Genomic DNA, 18,166 nt, shown 5'->3' with positions numbered 1-18,166 from the left:
ACTCTATTGTGAGTGGGTATGGTTTTTTTGATACATATGCTGAATGTTCTGTCAAGTGAGTGAAGCCAGGCTAGCATCTTTGGCATGATTGATGTGGGTCCCACCATTCCCCAATTCTGCTCTGTCAATCCACATGCGCCCTCTAATCTCTGTGCCCCATGCACTCCCCAAACTCTCTCATTCCCTCACCCACCCCTCCCTCCTATCACTCTCCACGTGTCACCCAGGGGAGCCTCCTCTTCCTCTCCACACCCTCCTGTTTCTCGCCTCGTGGCACTCCCGCAACAACACCTGGTCTAACTCTATCATTTCCCATCTCACAAGTCTCACTTAATCACCGGTAACACACACTAACACAAAAATAAGGTTGTTTCTTACATGTAATACAAAAACAAAAACACTTCAATTTGCCTAGTAAAACTCTGACATGTAAAAAACACCACGCACTACTGTTCCTTCTATCTGCACTGCAGCCACAATCTATGAGGGCCGTTTCAAAACGATTTTGTCGGCGAGAGACGTTATTAGTCATGTTCATTAACAGGGGCAATCACCAATTATTGCCATTAATTTACTTGTTGTTTTTTCTGCTTTTATATTTTTGTCCCCTTATTGTTATTATCTTTTCTCCCTCCTCAATAATATTTTATTACGAAATAAAAGAATGTGAGCTTGATTTTTTTCTAATAAAAAATTAATAATTAATAGTTAATATTTATCCATTAAAAAAATATCATTCTAATACCAGTATAGATAATTAATTAATATATCCATGGACATGGAAAAGCTGTCATTATAGTGTAGATTGTGATTTGCTATTTACATAAAAAGAAATTTCTTAGCAAATATTTGTATATACATGTCCATGTTAGAAAGGACTATTAATCTTCTCCTTTTCTGTGCGTAGATTAATGCTTATAATAATACTCGCAAAACTGCATAAAGCTGCTTCTGTTCCCGTGGCTGGTTCTTCTTCCTCTATTTTCTTTTTCTCTCTCTCTCTTCTCTCAGCTTCTGCTGCAATTTCTTTCTTTTTTCTTTTTTTCTTTCTTTTGATTACTTGTTTCGGCTTTGGCACTAGTGCCGGTTCTTGTCTCCCTTGGACTCTGACCCTGTTGCCAGCTTTGACTCAAGAAGATGCTTGTAAGTACGTTTTCGTGGTTCATTTTGTTCTGGTTTTTTTGTTGCTTTTGTTTTTGCTATGTTGTCTTTGCCCTTTTGACCTTAGGCCTTCTTTCAAATCTGGGACTCATTGATGACTAAGAGGGCATTCTCAAATTTCAATCTTTGGTTTGGTTTTAGATGTTAAGTCAAAGTATGTGTGATGGGTCATAGTTGGGTCTTGTTTTGTTGATGCTTTTGTTAGACATGTTGCAATTGGATCAAATTTCATTCCATTTGATCTGATGAACTTGCATTATCCTTTCAGATTGGAATTCTCTTTCAAGTTCTTAGTCATCCGATGTGTATTATCTGAAGTAAATTATCTGGGTCAATGATGAGAATGTTTATTTATTTCAATTCCAATTGATTTGTGCTTGGATTTGGCTTTTTCTTTTTTCTGTGTGTGGCTCTTGAGTCTTAATCTGGGGTATAATCCTGTGGTTCATTATTGTATTTGTAGGATATCTTCTGAGAATCAATGGGTTGCATTTTGCTTTTTCTACCCTCTTTCAGGTGGCATTGCTCTTGCTGGTGGCATTGAGCAATGCCGTGAGAGTTAATGGAAATGGTGGGCAGTGTGGTTCCAACCCAAGACTAGACCCTAGACCTCACAGTGTCTCCATTTTGGAGTTTGGTGCAGTTGGAGATGGTAAAACACTCAACACTATTGCATTCCAGAATGCCATCTTCTATCTCAAGTCATTTGCTGATAAGGGTGGGGCTCAGCTCTATGTTCCTCCGGGAAAATGGCTCACTGGAAGCTTCAATCTCACAAGCCATCTCACCCTCTTTTTGGAAAAAGGTGCTGTCATTATTGGAACTCAGGTATTGCTTCTTTTTTTTCATTAGCTTTTGATTGCTCTGTCTTTTTTTTGCTGATCCTTTGCATGTAGAGATGGTTCATGTTTTAACATTGAGAGCGTTTTTCATAAGGCTTTTAGTTTTCTCATATTGTTATTACTTGTTTAGGATCCATCGCATTGGGATGTTGTTGAACCCTTGCCTTCTTATGGCCGAGGGCTTGAAGTTCCCGGGGGAAGATATCAGAGTTTGATAAATGGATACATGTTACATGATGTGGTCGTAACAGGTTTTGTCATCTCCCAAGGTTTTTTTGTTTCTTTTCAGCAAGCCTTTCAGGGTCTGTTTCTTGATTGAATTTTCATGTCTTTGTGTGATTCCTTAGGTAATAATGGAACCATTGATGGCATGGGAATGGTATGGTGGGATTGGTATAGCACTCATTCCTTGAACCACAGTCGTCCTCATTTGGTTGAAATTGTGGCATCTGATTATGTGGTAGTTTCAAATCTTACATTCTTGAATGCTCCAGCTTATAGCATACACCCAGTTTATTGCAGGTGCATGCTCTGTGCTTCTTCTAGATATTAAATGAAATTATGCTTATTTTGCCAGAAAACAAAGGGTCAAACTGATTTAGTTTTATGTAATTTGATGCAGCCATGTACATATTCAAAATGTTTCAATCTCTACTCCTCCAGAATCCCCTTATACTGTTGGTATAGTGCCAGGTTTGTAACAAACATATTATCATTATTATGAACTCTACTTTTAGTCTTTGTTGTGAAAATCACATTGCTTCTAATATATCATTACCTTACCAAACTTTGGTGATGTTTTTGTGCACTTCATGTTTTCAGATTCTTCTGATAATGTGTGTATAGAAGATTGTATTGTTGCCATGGGATTTGATGCAATTTCTCTTAAAAGTGGCTGGGATGAGTATGGCATTGCTTATGGCAGGCCTACTGAGAATGTACACATCAGAAGGGTGCATCTACATGCATTTTCTGGCTCTGCTCTTGCATTTGGCAGTGACATGTCTGGTGGCATTTCAAATGTTCTAGTGGAGCATGCTCATCTTTTCAACTCAAAAAGTGGCATTGAGTTCAGAACCACCAAGGGAAGAGGTGGTTATATGAAAGAAATTGTTATGTCAGACATACAAATGGAGAATGTCCACACAGCAATTGCTGCCACAGGTAATTGTGGGTCTCATCCTGATGACAAGTTTGATCCAAATGCACTCCCACATTTGGATCACATTACCTTGAAGGATGTCACAGGTACAAACATTTCCATTGCTGGAAACATAGCTGGAATAGAAGAATCCCCTTTCACAAACATATGCCTCTCCAACATAACCTTGTCCACAAATTCTGTTTCTCCAATTACTTGGGAATGCTCAAATGTGTCTGGTTTTTCAGACTCAGTGCTCCCAGAACCTTGTCCCGAACTTGGCAACCCCTCATATGATTCTTCCTCATCATGTTTCTACCTGCTGAGTGTCAGTGGCAAAACTGTAGTGCAGTGATAATAATAATCCTTTCTCAACAGAAGAAGATTCTTATTCTTGAGTACCCTGCTGCTTGAAGTTGATGAAAAAGTGAATGGCCATTTCCCATCCAAAGATTTAAGCTACATTCTTTTCCAATAAGACAGTTGTGAGGATTATTCATTTTTTCATCCTTTTAGATTTGCATTCTTGCATGTTCCTACCATCACATTATTTGTACAGCTTCTTCATTTCTTCATTCATGTGTAAGGAAATTTTGGTAGTGCCGCCACAAATGGACTCAAAAAGAAGTTTGATAGTTTTTGCATTAGTTCCATTGTGATTTCACTGTAAAGCATGTAGTGGATTTGGTGATACTTCAATTAAAGAAAGTTCCAACTTTTTGTTATCGTTATCCATTTGGTAGTGATGTCATATGCCTGCAATATTTAATCACTATAATTTTCAATGAGTCATAGAAAAGATATATGAAGATGTTTAGAACCTCTCAATTCTCCACTTGATATACCACATTTTTATGCTTTAATTTGTTGATCAACAAATCAATCTGTCTCGATTCAATTGGATCAGATAAGTGATTGTAACAGCTTAATTTGTGTTGAAATTTGATGACAATGACAAGATTATTTTCAAATGTGACAGTCAACAAAAGTGACTTGACATCAAATAATGAAGTGGGTGACTTTACAATTTGCCACCTAGTATAAATATATCATATCTTTTGGTAAGCAAATTACCTCACTTCCCTCACGATTGCATTTGTCTAGCGTCATGTCTCACATTTGCTCTCTTTTTATACATCATCTTATTGCTTATGTGTCTGGAGAGTCCGAAGACATACAGAGAAAATCTATAAAGGGACTCCTTTTTCAGTGACTGTAAGGATATTTTTGCCAACCCTACTTATTGTTTTATGTTAAAAAAAAGAAGGCAAACTCAATTAAGGTACAATATAAGGATAATTTAAAAAATTAAAGGCAAGAAATTATTGTTAATTTTTACCCTCACTTAAACATAAGCCTTGGTTATTTTATGTATAATTTTTTTAAATCTCACCTTTTATACCTGTTCAAAAAGGCCTCAAACCTATTATTTATGTTTTCATACATTTTAATTTTTAAGGAAGTATATATATCAAACCCTACTTCACCAAAAGCAGATAAGAAAGCTCCCACTTCACCAAAACTAGATACGAGGGTTCCTTTCAGACTTTGAGACCCAGAATATTTGCTTTTGTTGTTGTTGTTGTTGATATCTTCTGTGCAATTGGGGTGAAGCCATGAAGGGTTATAATTTGCTAGACTTTCCGTAACAGGCATTTATCAAGGAGATAGTGTTGGGCCAAATTATTGAATCCAATTTTGGGAGATCCACAAACTGTCATAGCCAATTTACTGCTGAGTGAACCCATTGATAGTTCAGGGGGTCGTGTTGAAAGGAGCATATTAGATCCCTGCATTTCATGATCCTACCCTACCATCATCCCCCATCTCTCAACCTCAACCACCCATGGCTAAATAGAAATAACATCTTTATGTTGAAGAAATTTTTATTGAGTTTTTTCATCCATGTTATTTAATGCTTACACTCAATTAAGATTTTTGTTAAGCTAGTTAAATAATACAAGGATATTTTAAATTATTCTTTTAGGATGTATAATGCATAAGATAAATGCTTATTTTTATATAATTAAAATTTATAATAAATAAATATCTTTGCATATATAAATTATATTTTAAAAATATAATAAATAACTTAAATTGTGATATTAAGTTATTTTTAATTATTCTCAAATTCTTTGAAAAAATTATTAAACTACAGTTAAGAGATGAGGATAAAAGAGGGTAGGTTAAAAGAGATAAATATTAAAAAATAATCAAAATATTGAATATACCGGTAAAGAGAATAGTAAGGTAATTTGAGATAGTCAAAATAGAAACTTTTTTGTCTGATGTATTCAGAATTACTCAAGAGTGATGAGTCTAAACAACAAAGATAATATTACCTTTGACATTAATATTTTGAGAAAGGTTAATAACACATTTTTTTATCACATTCTTTTAAATGTGTTTTTTTTTATTGGTTAAAATTTATTGAAAGTGACAAAAATTTGCGACTCTGACTTCAAATTTAAGTATTTTTTATAGGATATCAAATTTAGTTATTCTCTCAATTTTATCATTTTTAATAAGTTTTAATCAATTAGATAGTGTGTTTATAAAAGTGTGTTAGAGATTGCATTTTCATTAAAATAACTTTGAACATTAGTTTTGCACAATATTATTTTATTTGATTATTATTCATGACTTTCCAATCTTTTGGAAGTGCAACTAACTCATCCCATGCCTTGTTTGTATATATGCAATACATTTTTTTTTTTACATTGTTGTCACCCAAAGAAAAGAATTTGAACTCCTTGGGTTCTCTTGAATAGTTGATTGTTTTTTTTTCTTATTCTTTTGTTAGAAAATAATTTGCATTGTGGCTTGTCATAACATGCATATTTTGAGTGTTACAATGATTTTCTTATTTGACTTGTTATTTGGTAGACTTTAACATCATTAGCCTCATTATCTAGTTCTTGCTCCTCATACTTTGGCTCTATTCATGATGAATCATCTTCTTTAAACTGCATATCTATCTTTATTATAGTATCATCTTTAAAAGTATTGTCATTTTTAATATTCTCTTAACATGTCCATAATTTTCGTTTAAATGTTTTAATTCATGTAATGATTTACCTTGCTGATTGTATGATTCACCATATTTAAGTGTTGATCATATAATTTCAAATAAAAAAAAGTGTTGTACATATATATCATATATAAGAGCTTATACATAGTTATGCTATTTGAAAATAAAACTATTCTTTTATTTTATTAATTAAAATTATTTTCTTAATTTTTCAATAAATTCATTCTAATAAAAAAAATAAAAACAAACATTTTTTAATGTTGTGCAATGATCCCACAAATATAAGATTATTCATTCTCAAGTATTGTAAGTACTCAAATTTAACTAGTATTTCAGTTTGTCATTTGCTCATGATATAAGTTTGTTTTTATAAGCTTAATTATGTTTTTTTCACTAATAAATAATCAATTTTTATTTGTTCCTCAAAATTTTGTTTAATTGTTTGGTTCCTAATAAACTTTTTATTTTATTTTTGGTCCCTTAAGCGCTATTTAAATCACTTTTCAAGGTGTTATCTAAACAAATACAGGATTTTTTTTAAATTAAGGACCAAAATGTTAAAAAAATTATTGGGAACTAAAACAGAAATACAGTTATTTATTAGAAAACAACAATATATTTAATATATTTTTACATAGTTAAATTTTACAATAGATAATTATTTTCTAATACATATATTATTATAATTATAATTTGTAATATATATATATATATATATATATATATATATATATATATTTGAATTTAAAATAAATAATTAAATTTTTTTGAAATGATTACTTTTAATTATTGGTAATTTATTTTAAAGGAAAACTATTGAAAATCAATTTAAAGATGAAAATAAAAGAGGATAAATTGAAAGAAATCATTAAAGACCATAGACATACACAAAAACACACAAAAGAATGATTTCAAATAATTGAGAGAAATTTTTTAGTTAATTGGGGAGGTAGTATTCAAAATGAACCTTCAAAGGAGAACAAAAATTAAAGAATATTAAGAGTGTGTAATTGAGAGAATGCAGAGAGTAAGAGCACTACTCTCCAAATTGTGTTTTTTAATTTATAATGTAAGAATATTTTTTGTTATTTTAAACCTTGTGCAACATGATTTTTTTAAAATATCATTTTTCTTATATGTCCAAGATTATTTTATAATCCAATTTTTTTATTAAAAATAAGACTTAAATATGTTTTTGATTCTTAATATACATCGAATTTTGTGTTTGATCCTTCATAAATTTTTTCTTTGCATCCGTTCCTTGATATTTGAAAAGTTTTGTTTTAGATTCCTGTCATCAATTTAGTGATAACATATATGTTAAATATTTAATAACTTGTAGTGGCTCAAAAATCGACAGTATTTGTTCCAAAATCAAATTAAAAATGAATTTCTTTCTCTCTTTTATTCCACCCTTTTTTTTGCCTTTCTCTTCTGCCCTCTTCTCTTTCTTTCTCCTATCATGAACACATTATCACCATAGTTATTATCATGAACCCCTTTGGTCTGTTCCTTTCATGTTTCGTCATCTTTGTTCAACGCCTTTGGAGTGGATGCTTTTGTAGTGGGTTAATAAAAAATTCAGAAAAAAATAATTTAGGAATTAATATTTTTAACTTAAAATCAACAAATGTTCAAAAATTAATCAATACATTCAAAATTTCAAATTACAAATCCAATTAATCTCTACAACTCAGAGAAAATTCAGAGCAACAATAATGATTGTGAATGATGTATCCGTTAAATATTTGATAACTTGGTTTGTGGAGGGTAAAAAATTATGAATGTTTATTTCAAAATCAAATTAAAAATGAATTTATTTCTCTCTCCTATTCCACCCTTCTTTTTCACCTATTTCTCTTTTCTGCCATCTTCTCTTTGTTCATCTTGTCATGAACACATCACCATAGTTATTGTCATGAACGCCTTTGGTCTATTTCTTTCATGTTTTGTCGTCTTTGTTCAATGCCTTTGGAGTGGATGCTTTTGTAGTGGGTTAGTTAAAAACTCGAAAAAAAAATAATTTAGGAATTAATATTATTAACTTAAAATCAACAACTCTCCAAAAATTAATCAATACATTCAAATTTTCGAATGACAAATCCAATCAAAGCAACAACAATGGTTGTGAATGACATTCACAGCTAGATTGAGGTGGGAAAGGAAGGTGCGAAGGGAGGGATTGCAAAAGGCTTGTCCAAGTAACCCATAATAATTGAAGAAGAACTACTTGATGTTGGTGACCTCCCCGTTGACGTAATCAGAGATGGCGGTGGAAGAGTCGAAAATGGGAAAGTTGCGTTTGCAGTCAACTTTCTTTTGGTAGTCTTGCTCTATGGTGGAGGTGACTTTGAAGACGGTGACAAAGTTGTTTCAGATTTGAAAGTTAAAGATCGATGATGGAGAGAAATGTTCCTAATTTGAAAGTTAAAAACAAAGAGAAAGAAAGAAAGTGAGAAATTGATTATGATAGTTTTTAATTGTCAGAAAATTTAAATTTGATTTTGAAATAAATACGGACGATTTTTGAGCTAACATAAATCACGTTATCAATTATTTAACAAATATGTGACCACTTAACTGACGAGAGAGATCTAAAACAAAACTTTTCACATATAAGAAAATAAATGTAAATTTTTTTTTTATCAGAGATCATACAAAATTCGACTATATATTAGAGATAAAAATATGTTCAAACCTAAAAATAATTATGTTATTTTGATACACCATTTTCTTAACACTTTGTTTTTATGATTAAATAAATATCGTAAATGTATGATATTGACTTTGATTGAGTTTTGAAGTGCTAGTGTGGTGGTTCTTCTTTTAATTATACATTATTAGGATTGGTGGTAAAACTCTAAAACTTAAGTTATTGAGAATTTTAATAAAATGCTAGTAAATGCCAACTGCCTACCTGACACTGCAAATTATAACCTATTTATAAGGATATTTTGAGGTGAGTTAAGGTTTATGTTGCATCGCCTTATTGGGAAGCTTTCACTTAGTTGGAAGTAATATATGTTATTAGTTTACTCTTGGTTGAGGTATGGTTCTTTATTCCAAGATGTATTAAATTCACCTTTCATCTGGGTCGTGCAATAGACTTCGACCTAATTGTTTTCAAGGGCTTTCGGCTGGTGTGCATTATGGGCTGAAGTAGACTAACTCTTGTGTTTTGGACCTGCACTTGTCTTGTTTGAAACAACTTCTAAATATATATCTATTTTGGATACTGCACACAATGTTACAATGAAAACAAAAAATACAAACTTTGGCAATAACTCTAATTTTCACCATTTACACATCAATTTTCAAATTCTGGACAACTGTACGAAACAAGATCAAATTATACCTTTAACAACTTCTTAAATAAATAAACTGTATCAATTTAACTATTATCTTGAAAGCTTATATATATATATATATAATCTTAATTAAACTCATTAATATTGTCAGACTATTTTGTTTTAACATATAATATATTACTTGTAACATAAATATATTTTTTTGCAGTTTGATTTCATGTATAAGAATTTTTTTTATATATGAAATCCTTGAAAGCTATGATTTAAAACAAGAAAATCATAGGATTTCTTTGGTTACTATTTATATGAATATGAAGCTTATTATGAAATACTAGGTAGTGTAATTTTACCTTATAGTACAAAATGAATCCAAACAGTATTACATAATGCACTTTCAACATTGATTGCAGTGGGCCTTTAATATCGTTCTAGAATTGATGTTAAATCGGTCGACATAGAAAGTGAACAACTCTCGATGCCGATTTGTTAAGTGATGTGAAAAATTGTGGCTTCAACCGATGTAAAAAGCGAGTAAAAATGTGTAAATATGTATGACTTATTGTATCTAATATGGTTTCAATCGATACACAAAATGCTTTTACTACATCAATTATGTCGAGAATCAATGTTGTAAAAGTACTTTTTACATCAATTGAAACCACTTAGTTTGTGCAGATTTTTTTAATGTACATTCTATTTCACAATGAACCCCAACCTATAGTTTCAAAATAGAACTAGACCCAAGCAATTTGTATGATATTGATATATATTTATATTCAATTTATTATCAATAAAATATTAATAAATTTAGAAACACTTAAATGATGCCACAACTATATCGAACTACATCTATCAATGAACCAATATACAAATGTCATATTTACAATCAAGGTTCAATAATAAGCTATGCTAAGCAGAAGTTTAACAATTCAAAACCTCCTTAAACATTCAATGCTTTATTTCTAACTTTTAAAAAAATATGTTGCCCACTTAAGGCGAATTTCTTCAATTTTCCCTAGTTGCAATGGTTTTAGATCCCTAAACATTTGCAACATATAATCACATTAAATAATTAAAACTATAACAAAATGAAACTCACTAAATTAATAAAAACTAAATTACCGTTTGCCAATTATTATTCTTGACATCCCCTCCGACTATGGTCCACATCCAATGCATGATGTAATAACCACACTTAGTGACTCTGCTTTGTACATTACATTAATTCAATATAAAACTTAATCTTATCCCACAATTATTGTAAAAACTAATAAAATATCATTTTGAAGATTCGAGCATTGGTTAAATTACTTATTTTTAGTTGAATCCAATCAACTTTCTTGGATCTACTTGTGTGGTTATCATCCAATCCCTTCAAAACACTAGTTAAAAGAAGCATGCACATATATTGTAAGATCAAAACATTCATGTATAATACTAAGGAGATAGATTAAATATGTTACAAATCAAAATTTATCCGGTAATTATGGCTTGAATGTTTGTGTTGGGCTTCTTGTGCAAGGAACAAAATGTATTTTGTTCAAATAAAAGTAATTTGTTAATCAATTACAATTAATTAGCTAATGAACCTAGAATTAAAATGTATTTACATGATCCACAACTATAAAACAATGATGTTTAAAGGTTAATTGTCATGTGTTATTTCCACAAGATCATTGTTCTTTATGTACAAGGGGAACTGATCATTGTACACCCTAAACATTGTCGCATCCCATAACACCTGGAAAGGCTTCCTAAAAAGACTCTGGCTAACCACAATCAATTCCATAAAGGCATCATCATCAGGTTTTGACTTATCAACATGTTTGATCAGTTTCATTGGTCCTTATGCATCCTACACAACCAATAAACATAAGTTAATTTTAGTGTACACTTTATTTTGCCCAATTCATTTCATAATACAAAAAAACACAACTAAAGAAAATATCTCGTCTGAAATAGACTTTACAAGATGTCTCGTCCATGCAATAAAGGTGTTAAGGGCACGCTCCACTGACTGAACCTCTACAATGGGTATAGGGACTCGAACAACATCTCAAACTTCTTCGACCCCTACCTTTACCATATAATTGGTCAGATGCACATGGTGTATGGTTGACGCTTCCTGATAAACTCTCCCAAGGGTCACCAGGCAAGGAGGATGCCCATTAACATACAACCCACATCAATACGGTATATCAAATCAAACTCCTTCCCTGAAGAATTAACAATAGTACCAACACAATTCCTTTTGTGCTCATATGGGCACCAAAAAGAGCTACATCTGACTCAACTAGAGGATGCTACTAGGATTGCATATGAATCCACTCCTTCAAGACATCTCTCTTCACGTCCTCTTTAATCTTTTGTAGCCATGCTAACTCATCTCAGATCATTAACTGGATCTCTATAGTAGGTATAAGGACTCAAGCAACAACATCTCGAACTTCTTCAACCCCCACCTTTACTATATCATTAGTCAGACGCACGTGGTGTGTAGTTGATGCCTGCTAATAAACTCCCCAAGGGCCACCAAATGAGGATGATGCTTATCGGTGTACAACCCACACTAATTTGAGATATCAATATGAAGCTCTTTCCCTAAATGATTAACAACAATACTAGCATAGCTTCCCTTTGAGCTCACACAGGCACCGAAAAGAGCAACATCTGGTTCAACTAGAGGATGTTGCTAGGATTGCATCTGGCTCAACTCCTTCAAGATATCTTTCTTCATATCCTCCTTAATAACATGTTTTAGCAGTGCTAACTCCTCTGGGCTCATTGATGTAGAAGTGTAGGAGCCACATGATGATGGTCAAAAGTATTGGCTAATGGTGACACCAATCCATCAACACAAACACGACTAAGGTGCTTTAATCGCCTAATGATAGTAGTCAATACATCCTGACATCCATAGACAACAAAGTTACCCTATCTGCACTGCTCTACTAGGGAATCTTGCAACCAACAAAAGAGAAATTTGACAACTAGTGTTGTTATTATATTATTTAGAGTTACATTTTAAACTTAAAATTGACTTTTTCAGCAATCTAGCATGTTGCCTCAAATGTCATATGCCTAGATAGTTAGATGTATTTTCTTGTATTCCATACCCATCGAACATAGTATCTTCTTTACCTCATAGTTATTTTTTGACAACATTGTTTTGGAAGCATCCTCTTTAACACCTCAAGAAATTCGGTAAAGCTTTCATCACTCCATTTATATCTTGCCTTCAAATTGACTAAACTTAACATCGTTGGCAACCATGTGAACTTAGTGCACCTCAGATACAAAGGATTCTTTGAATCTCTATCCATCATATCATACAAAGGTGCATGCACATGCTATAAAGGCTCTTGTCCAACATTACAGGTCATGTCCTCTAATTGATCTCTCATTTCTACATCAACATGCTCAGTGTGAGACACCGTTGGCATGCCGTCTATCAATTCACCATGTCATATCCATTTTTTATAATTTTAAAGAATCCCATCACAAAGAAGATATGTACTCATATGTCTTTCACTACATATTGTCTCCCATTCAAATAATTAACACAAGGACAACAATGTTTCCCATCCAACTTCATTGAGTAAATTCCAAAAATTGTTCAATCCCATTCTCATACTCCTTAGTGATGCAAATTGCTTTCATTCAACTTTGATCCATATTTCCTCTTCTGTGATACTCACAAAGTTATATCATGCACAAAGATCTCACTTTTTTCATAAAAGTTGTGACCATATCCCATTTAGGAAGACATTTTTTTAATAGTTGATTCATATGTAGAGTGTAACATCTCATTTTTCGTGAATTAAATTAAAAAAGTTTTTCATTTAAAATAAATAGAGTTTTAGAAAAAAAATGATGAGGTTTTTGTAATTAAATAAATAAGGAGAAATAAATTTATTAAAATAATGGTTTGAAGGAAAAAAAATAAAGAAAATATATTTGATTTATTTATTTGATAGGAAATAAAAATAGAGTATTTATTTATAAAATAATAAAGATAGAGTAAATAATAGGCTTTGAGTATCCTAGCTATAAATAGAGACATGTTATGTCAGTTTTGAGACTGACGATGCATCTTCTTCTTCTCAATTTTGTTTTCCCTTCTCCTTCTCCTTAAACCCCCTCTTTTCCCACATATTACCAAATCTATCTCAGAAAAACAACGATCTTAGACTCATTCACTGTTGGATCATTGCGAAATTTGAGCACCAAGTTTGGAACTCATTTTTGAACATTCTAACCGTTGGGAATTATGAAAAGATGTCGGAGTTGAGAGAAATACCCTTTGTATCACAACTTTTTCTTTTTCCACAGAAACCCAAAATTGTCTTAGTAAAACTACGATCCCAGACTCGTTAACCGTTAGATTGTTGTGAAATTTTGATATGTGGTTCGAGATTCATTCCCGCACATCTTCACTGTAGAGATTTTCAAAATAACGTTTGTGGAGGGAGAAATACTCATCGCACGTAGACAGTAAAATGGAGGCTTCAATCCTTTCTCCTTCTCTCTAACGTTTAGGAACCTTATAAGAGCAATCAGAGAAAAAACTTGAGGAATCTCAGGAAGCCGCTAGAGTTGCTACTATTGCTATCCCACTACACACGTGAGCCCGCTTAGAGGTAAATGATGAGTTTATCGCAATTGGGATTAAAATGAACATGTGTTGGAATTCTTAGAGGATCAAACTGGGGTTTATTTTGGGATGTTTATTGTATTGAAATTCTTATTGTATGATTATGTGAAATTGTTTGAGGGGTTTTACTCCCCATGGATTGAGAAATATTTTTGTATAATTTGTTTGTGTTTTGAATAAGATTAGCGTAATAAATAGTTATATTGGGATTATGAAATTATGATGTATTGTAGAATAATATATTACTTTGAGATTATAATATTTTTATGGAGATTGGGTATAAGTGCAAAGTTGAATGTGTTAAATTGTCAGATACACGTAAACATGAGATGGTTGATTGTGACATTAAGAGATGTGAAATTGTGAACATGAGATTCAATTGTGAATAAGTGTGTGGGTAACATTTGATGTGAAAATATTTGTGTTGTGAGCTATGAATTATACAATAACCCGATTAGTGTTTACCTTGAGAAAAATGTTTATGCGCAATGTTAAAGGAAAATTGTAGGTTTCCTAGTTACGAACCAGTGTTAAATTGTAGCGCAATGTGTTAAACATGTTTGAAACATGAGTGTGAGGTCGTGAGTATTGTATAATTCATGAGCAGCGTTTGCTTATAATATTGTTGTTGAAATCGAGTATAAGTACAAAGTTGAACATGTGATAATTTGTGAGATACATGTAAACCTATGATGGTGGATTGTGACATTATGAGATGTTAAATTGTGGGTATGATATTTGATTGTGAATAAGTGTGTGTTTAACACATGATGTGATAATAATTGTGTTGTGAGCTGTGAATTATACAATAACCCAACTAGTGTTTATATTGAGAAAAGTGTTTATGCGCAGTGTTAAAGAGAAAGTGTACGTTCCTAGTTAGGAACTAGTGCTAAATTGTAGCGCAATGTGTTAAACGTGTTTGAAACACGAGTGTGAGGTCATAGGTATTGTATAATTCATGAGCAGGGTCTACTTGTAAAAATTGTTTTAGGGGTTAGACCTGAATCAGGAAGGTGAGGCCCTAACGGATTCTTCGGAGTCTAGGCCTTGGGGGTAAAGACACTCGGTTTGAGTGCTCCTTTAAGCCTATGTTGATCCCATATGGTTGGAGCATTCTCGCAAAACGGAGTGACTATTCGTGTGTCGACAAGTGCATCGATTCGCACAAGTAGTATAAAACGGTAAGACCGAGTATCGTATCCTCAGGGAATTTATTTCACCTAGACCATGTATATTCAGTATGTAAACACTTATAAGGGTTGAAATAAAGTAAATGTTGAGTTTTGTACTACAAAATCTATTTGAACATAAACAAAATATTTAAAGCTATAAAAAGTGATAACTATCAAGTTAAAAGGGTTGGGGAGTGTCCTACTGAATTTCTCTTGCTGTATCAAATGTATTTTTCTCTAATATTATCATAGTATTCTTATACCGAGAAACTACTCAAACCATGATTCCTCACATGAATGAGCCTAACTCTCTTTAAACTTTGTCTTTGATTCCTCAACAAACTTGTTCTAAAAGAGTTGCACTAAGCCTACAATGTAAAATGGACTAGATCACTGCACTCCATTCCTAGACATACAGATTTCTAGCTTGCTCTATCAAGTTCTAAGGTTTTAAATCATTTTCCAATACTAAAAAGTCTAACTGCACATAAAAATGAGTGATCAAGCCACAAACATGTAAAATAAGCATAGATAGAAGCAATAAACACAGAGAAATTACATTAAATAGATAGTAAGAGTATTACATCAAGAGGTTCAGTAGTAACTCCCCAACAAAGAGGTTTAGCCTTCCATTACAAGCAAAGCTTCAAAAATACAAGAAAGAAACTATTTTTGGGAAATAAATTAGAAGAAGATGATGGAGAATGTCTTCTCCATCCTCTAAACCCTAAATCTCTCTATTTCCCCCGAACTAAGCTCTCTTTGCTGCTCAAAACTCGTTCTCTACCTACTCTCTACTGGTTCTCCTTTGAAACTCAGCCAACTTCAGTGTTTTAAAGACTATTGGACTTTTCAGCTTTTGATGGCTCGCTCAGCTAGCATGTCTCGCTGAGCTCGAGTTAGTGAATTTTCGTTTAGCGAGCATGATTCTTTGTTGTCAAGGTTATGGAAAAGGATTTATAGGCCAATCTATGTTCTCACCCATTAAAAAAAAACAAGACTAAAATATGTTCGTGATCTTTAATAAATATCCAAATTTTGTATTTGTTTCTAATAATTTTTTTTCCATTACGTCTTTAATAAAATAATAATTTTATTTTTTGTCTTTATTTTTTTAGTCCTTAATAAATTAACAAATTTTGTATTTATTTCTTAATAATTTTTATTTATTTGTTATTAGTCTTTTTCAAAGGGATAATAATAAATGAAAAAAATTGATTAGGAAATAAACACAAATTCACTAATTTATTAAGGACTAAAAAAATGTGCAAATGACCAAAAATAAAATTGTTATTTTTATCATAGAGCAAAAACAAAGAAAAAATTTATTAGGAAACAAACATAAAATTTAAATATTGTTAGGAATCACAAACATATTTTAGCAAAAAAAAAATAATTATGCATACAATCTGGAAAATGTTAGTCCCTTGCCAAACAAGGCATCCTAAGCCAAACTGAAATAAAAATTTTACTTGCCTGCTTACCAAATAATACTCAATCAGTGATACAAGGCGCTCCTCCAATTCCTCTTGGCACCTTTCTTTCCTGTCCTTCTTTAGAATAATCCATTTACAACATGTCAATGAAACCACATTACGACAAAAGCAAAAGGCAAACACAACACAATTCAAACAAACCAAACGTAACAACCCAACCAAAAAATCAATAACAACAATTCAAAAACAAACACCACTTAAACTCATCAATTCTTCAAAGGGCCAACAAAGCACCAATTGTTTGGGTTTGGAGAATACATTTGAAAGGTTTCTCCCATGTAAGGTCGACCTATGGAATCAGGGGGGAGCAATTGCTTCTGGTGTTAGCAGGGGAAAGATTAGAGCAGTTACTGGAACAGAACAATGAAGAGAAAAGGAGCAAACAAGCAAAACATGGTGCTTGGTTCCATTTCGATATTTTATGTTAATAGCTTGTAATAGGTGAATAGGGAAGAGGATGAAGCAAAATTGATTATCAGTAAAGTAAAGCCATCAAAAATTCCACTTGTGTAGCAGCAAAAGGCTCCACTTTCTTAATGCAGGAAGATTCATAAAGGAAAATTAGCAAGAGTAAACTCACCCACAATTCCATCAATTAAGTATTATTTTTCCAAGTGTATACAAAAACATGAAGATAAAATCATAAGTCATGCCATTGTTGAAGGCTGAACTAAAATCATTTTGCAGATTTCTATTTGAGTTGTGCAACTTGGTCCAAATTAAAATGCTTCACTGACCCTTTTAGTTGTTTCTTTCTCCATATTCGGGCCTCATATCTTCCACCTCAGAAAGGAATTAAGGAAAGTGCATCTAAACTTTGAATTTCAGTGAAGAAAAAGCAAGAATAATAAACTTTCATTTGACCTTCATTATATTCCACTTCGGTTTTAAGCATAAACAATGTGACAACTTCAAGAAAATTACAAAGTTTGCCACTGCCATTATTGTACATCGGTTACTTTTTTTTTTCTTTTTCTAGTAGTGTTAATAAATTAGTCTGGCACCCACAAGATAAGAATCTGATTCTTGCTTTTTCATTTTCACATGCACACCATTTTTTTTCTTCCATTTTCTACCTTCAGGATCTATCATTTTACTAATATGCCACGTACTAAGCTAACTCATTAATACATCCGAAAGCAGAATTGTTTCTCAGCTTAATTTGATTTTCAAGGGTAACTCTTGATCACTAGACTATCCTACACGCATTTGGATTTTCGTCGCTGAACATGGATGTGATTTTTCCATTGCCATTTTGGTAGTCTCCACTGTAGTGTTCGACACGGTTGTAATGTGTGAGCCTTGGAGGTGATCTCACATACTCATATTCAGTGACATAAGGTGATGGCCTATATGTG

The 18,166-nt window shown here is 32.3% G+C and overlaps 1 protein-coding gene across 3 annotated transcripts; it reads left to right on the top strand.

Moving 5' to 3' along the window:
• Positions 1-453: 453 nt before the first annotated feature.
• LOC100777503 (probable polygalacturonase) lies at positions 454-3,875 on the top strand. Of its 3 annotated transcripts, none has more exons than XM_006597656.4 (6): positions 454-1,147; positions 1,625-1,989; positions 2,134-2,254; positions 2,351-2,525; positions 2,626-2,696; positions 2,826-3,875. In XM_006597656.4, exons 1-6 carry the CDS (start codon positions 1,138-1,140, stop codon positions 3,497-3,499), a joined length of 1,416 nt encoding a protein of 471 aa, XP_006597719.1. In that variant the 5' UTR covers positions 454-1,137; the 3' UTR covers positions 3,500-3,875. The 3 variants fall into 3 exon arrangements, with proteins under 3 accessions (XP_006597719.1, XP_006597720.1, XP_040865966.1); XM_006597657.4 differs by having other exon boundaries at positions 783-1,143; positions 1,678-1,989; XM_041010032.1 differs by lacking the exon at positions 454-1,147 and adding an exon at positions 1,220-1,315.
• Positions 3,876-18,166: the final 14,291 nt, after the last annotated feature.

The sequence above is a fragment of the Glycine max genome, chromosome 15, assembly GCF_000004515.6.
Source record: "Glycine max cultivar Williams 82 chromosome 15, Glycine_max_v4.0, whole genome shotgun sequence".
NCBI lineage: Eukaryota > Viridiplantae > Streptophyta > Magnoliopsida > Fabales > Fabaceae > Glycine > Glycine max.
Note: the sequence above shows the minus strand (reverse complement) of the source record. Positions and strands in the feature narration are given on the sequence as shown.

Coding starts and splice junctions, on each gene's coding strand:
- LOC100777503 (XM_041010032.1), top strand. Junction 2,526..2,625: donor ATACACCCAGTTTATTGCAG/GTGCATGCTCTG, acceptor AATTTGATGCAG/CCATGTACATATTCAAAATG. Junction 2,697..2,825: donor TACTGTTGGTATAGTGCCAG/GTTTGTAACAAA, acceptor TCATGTTTTCAG/ATTCTTCTGATAATGTGTGT.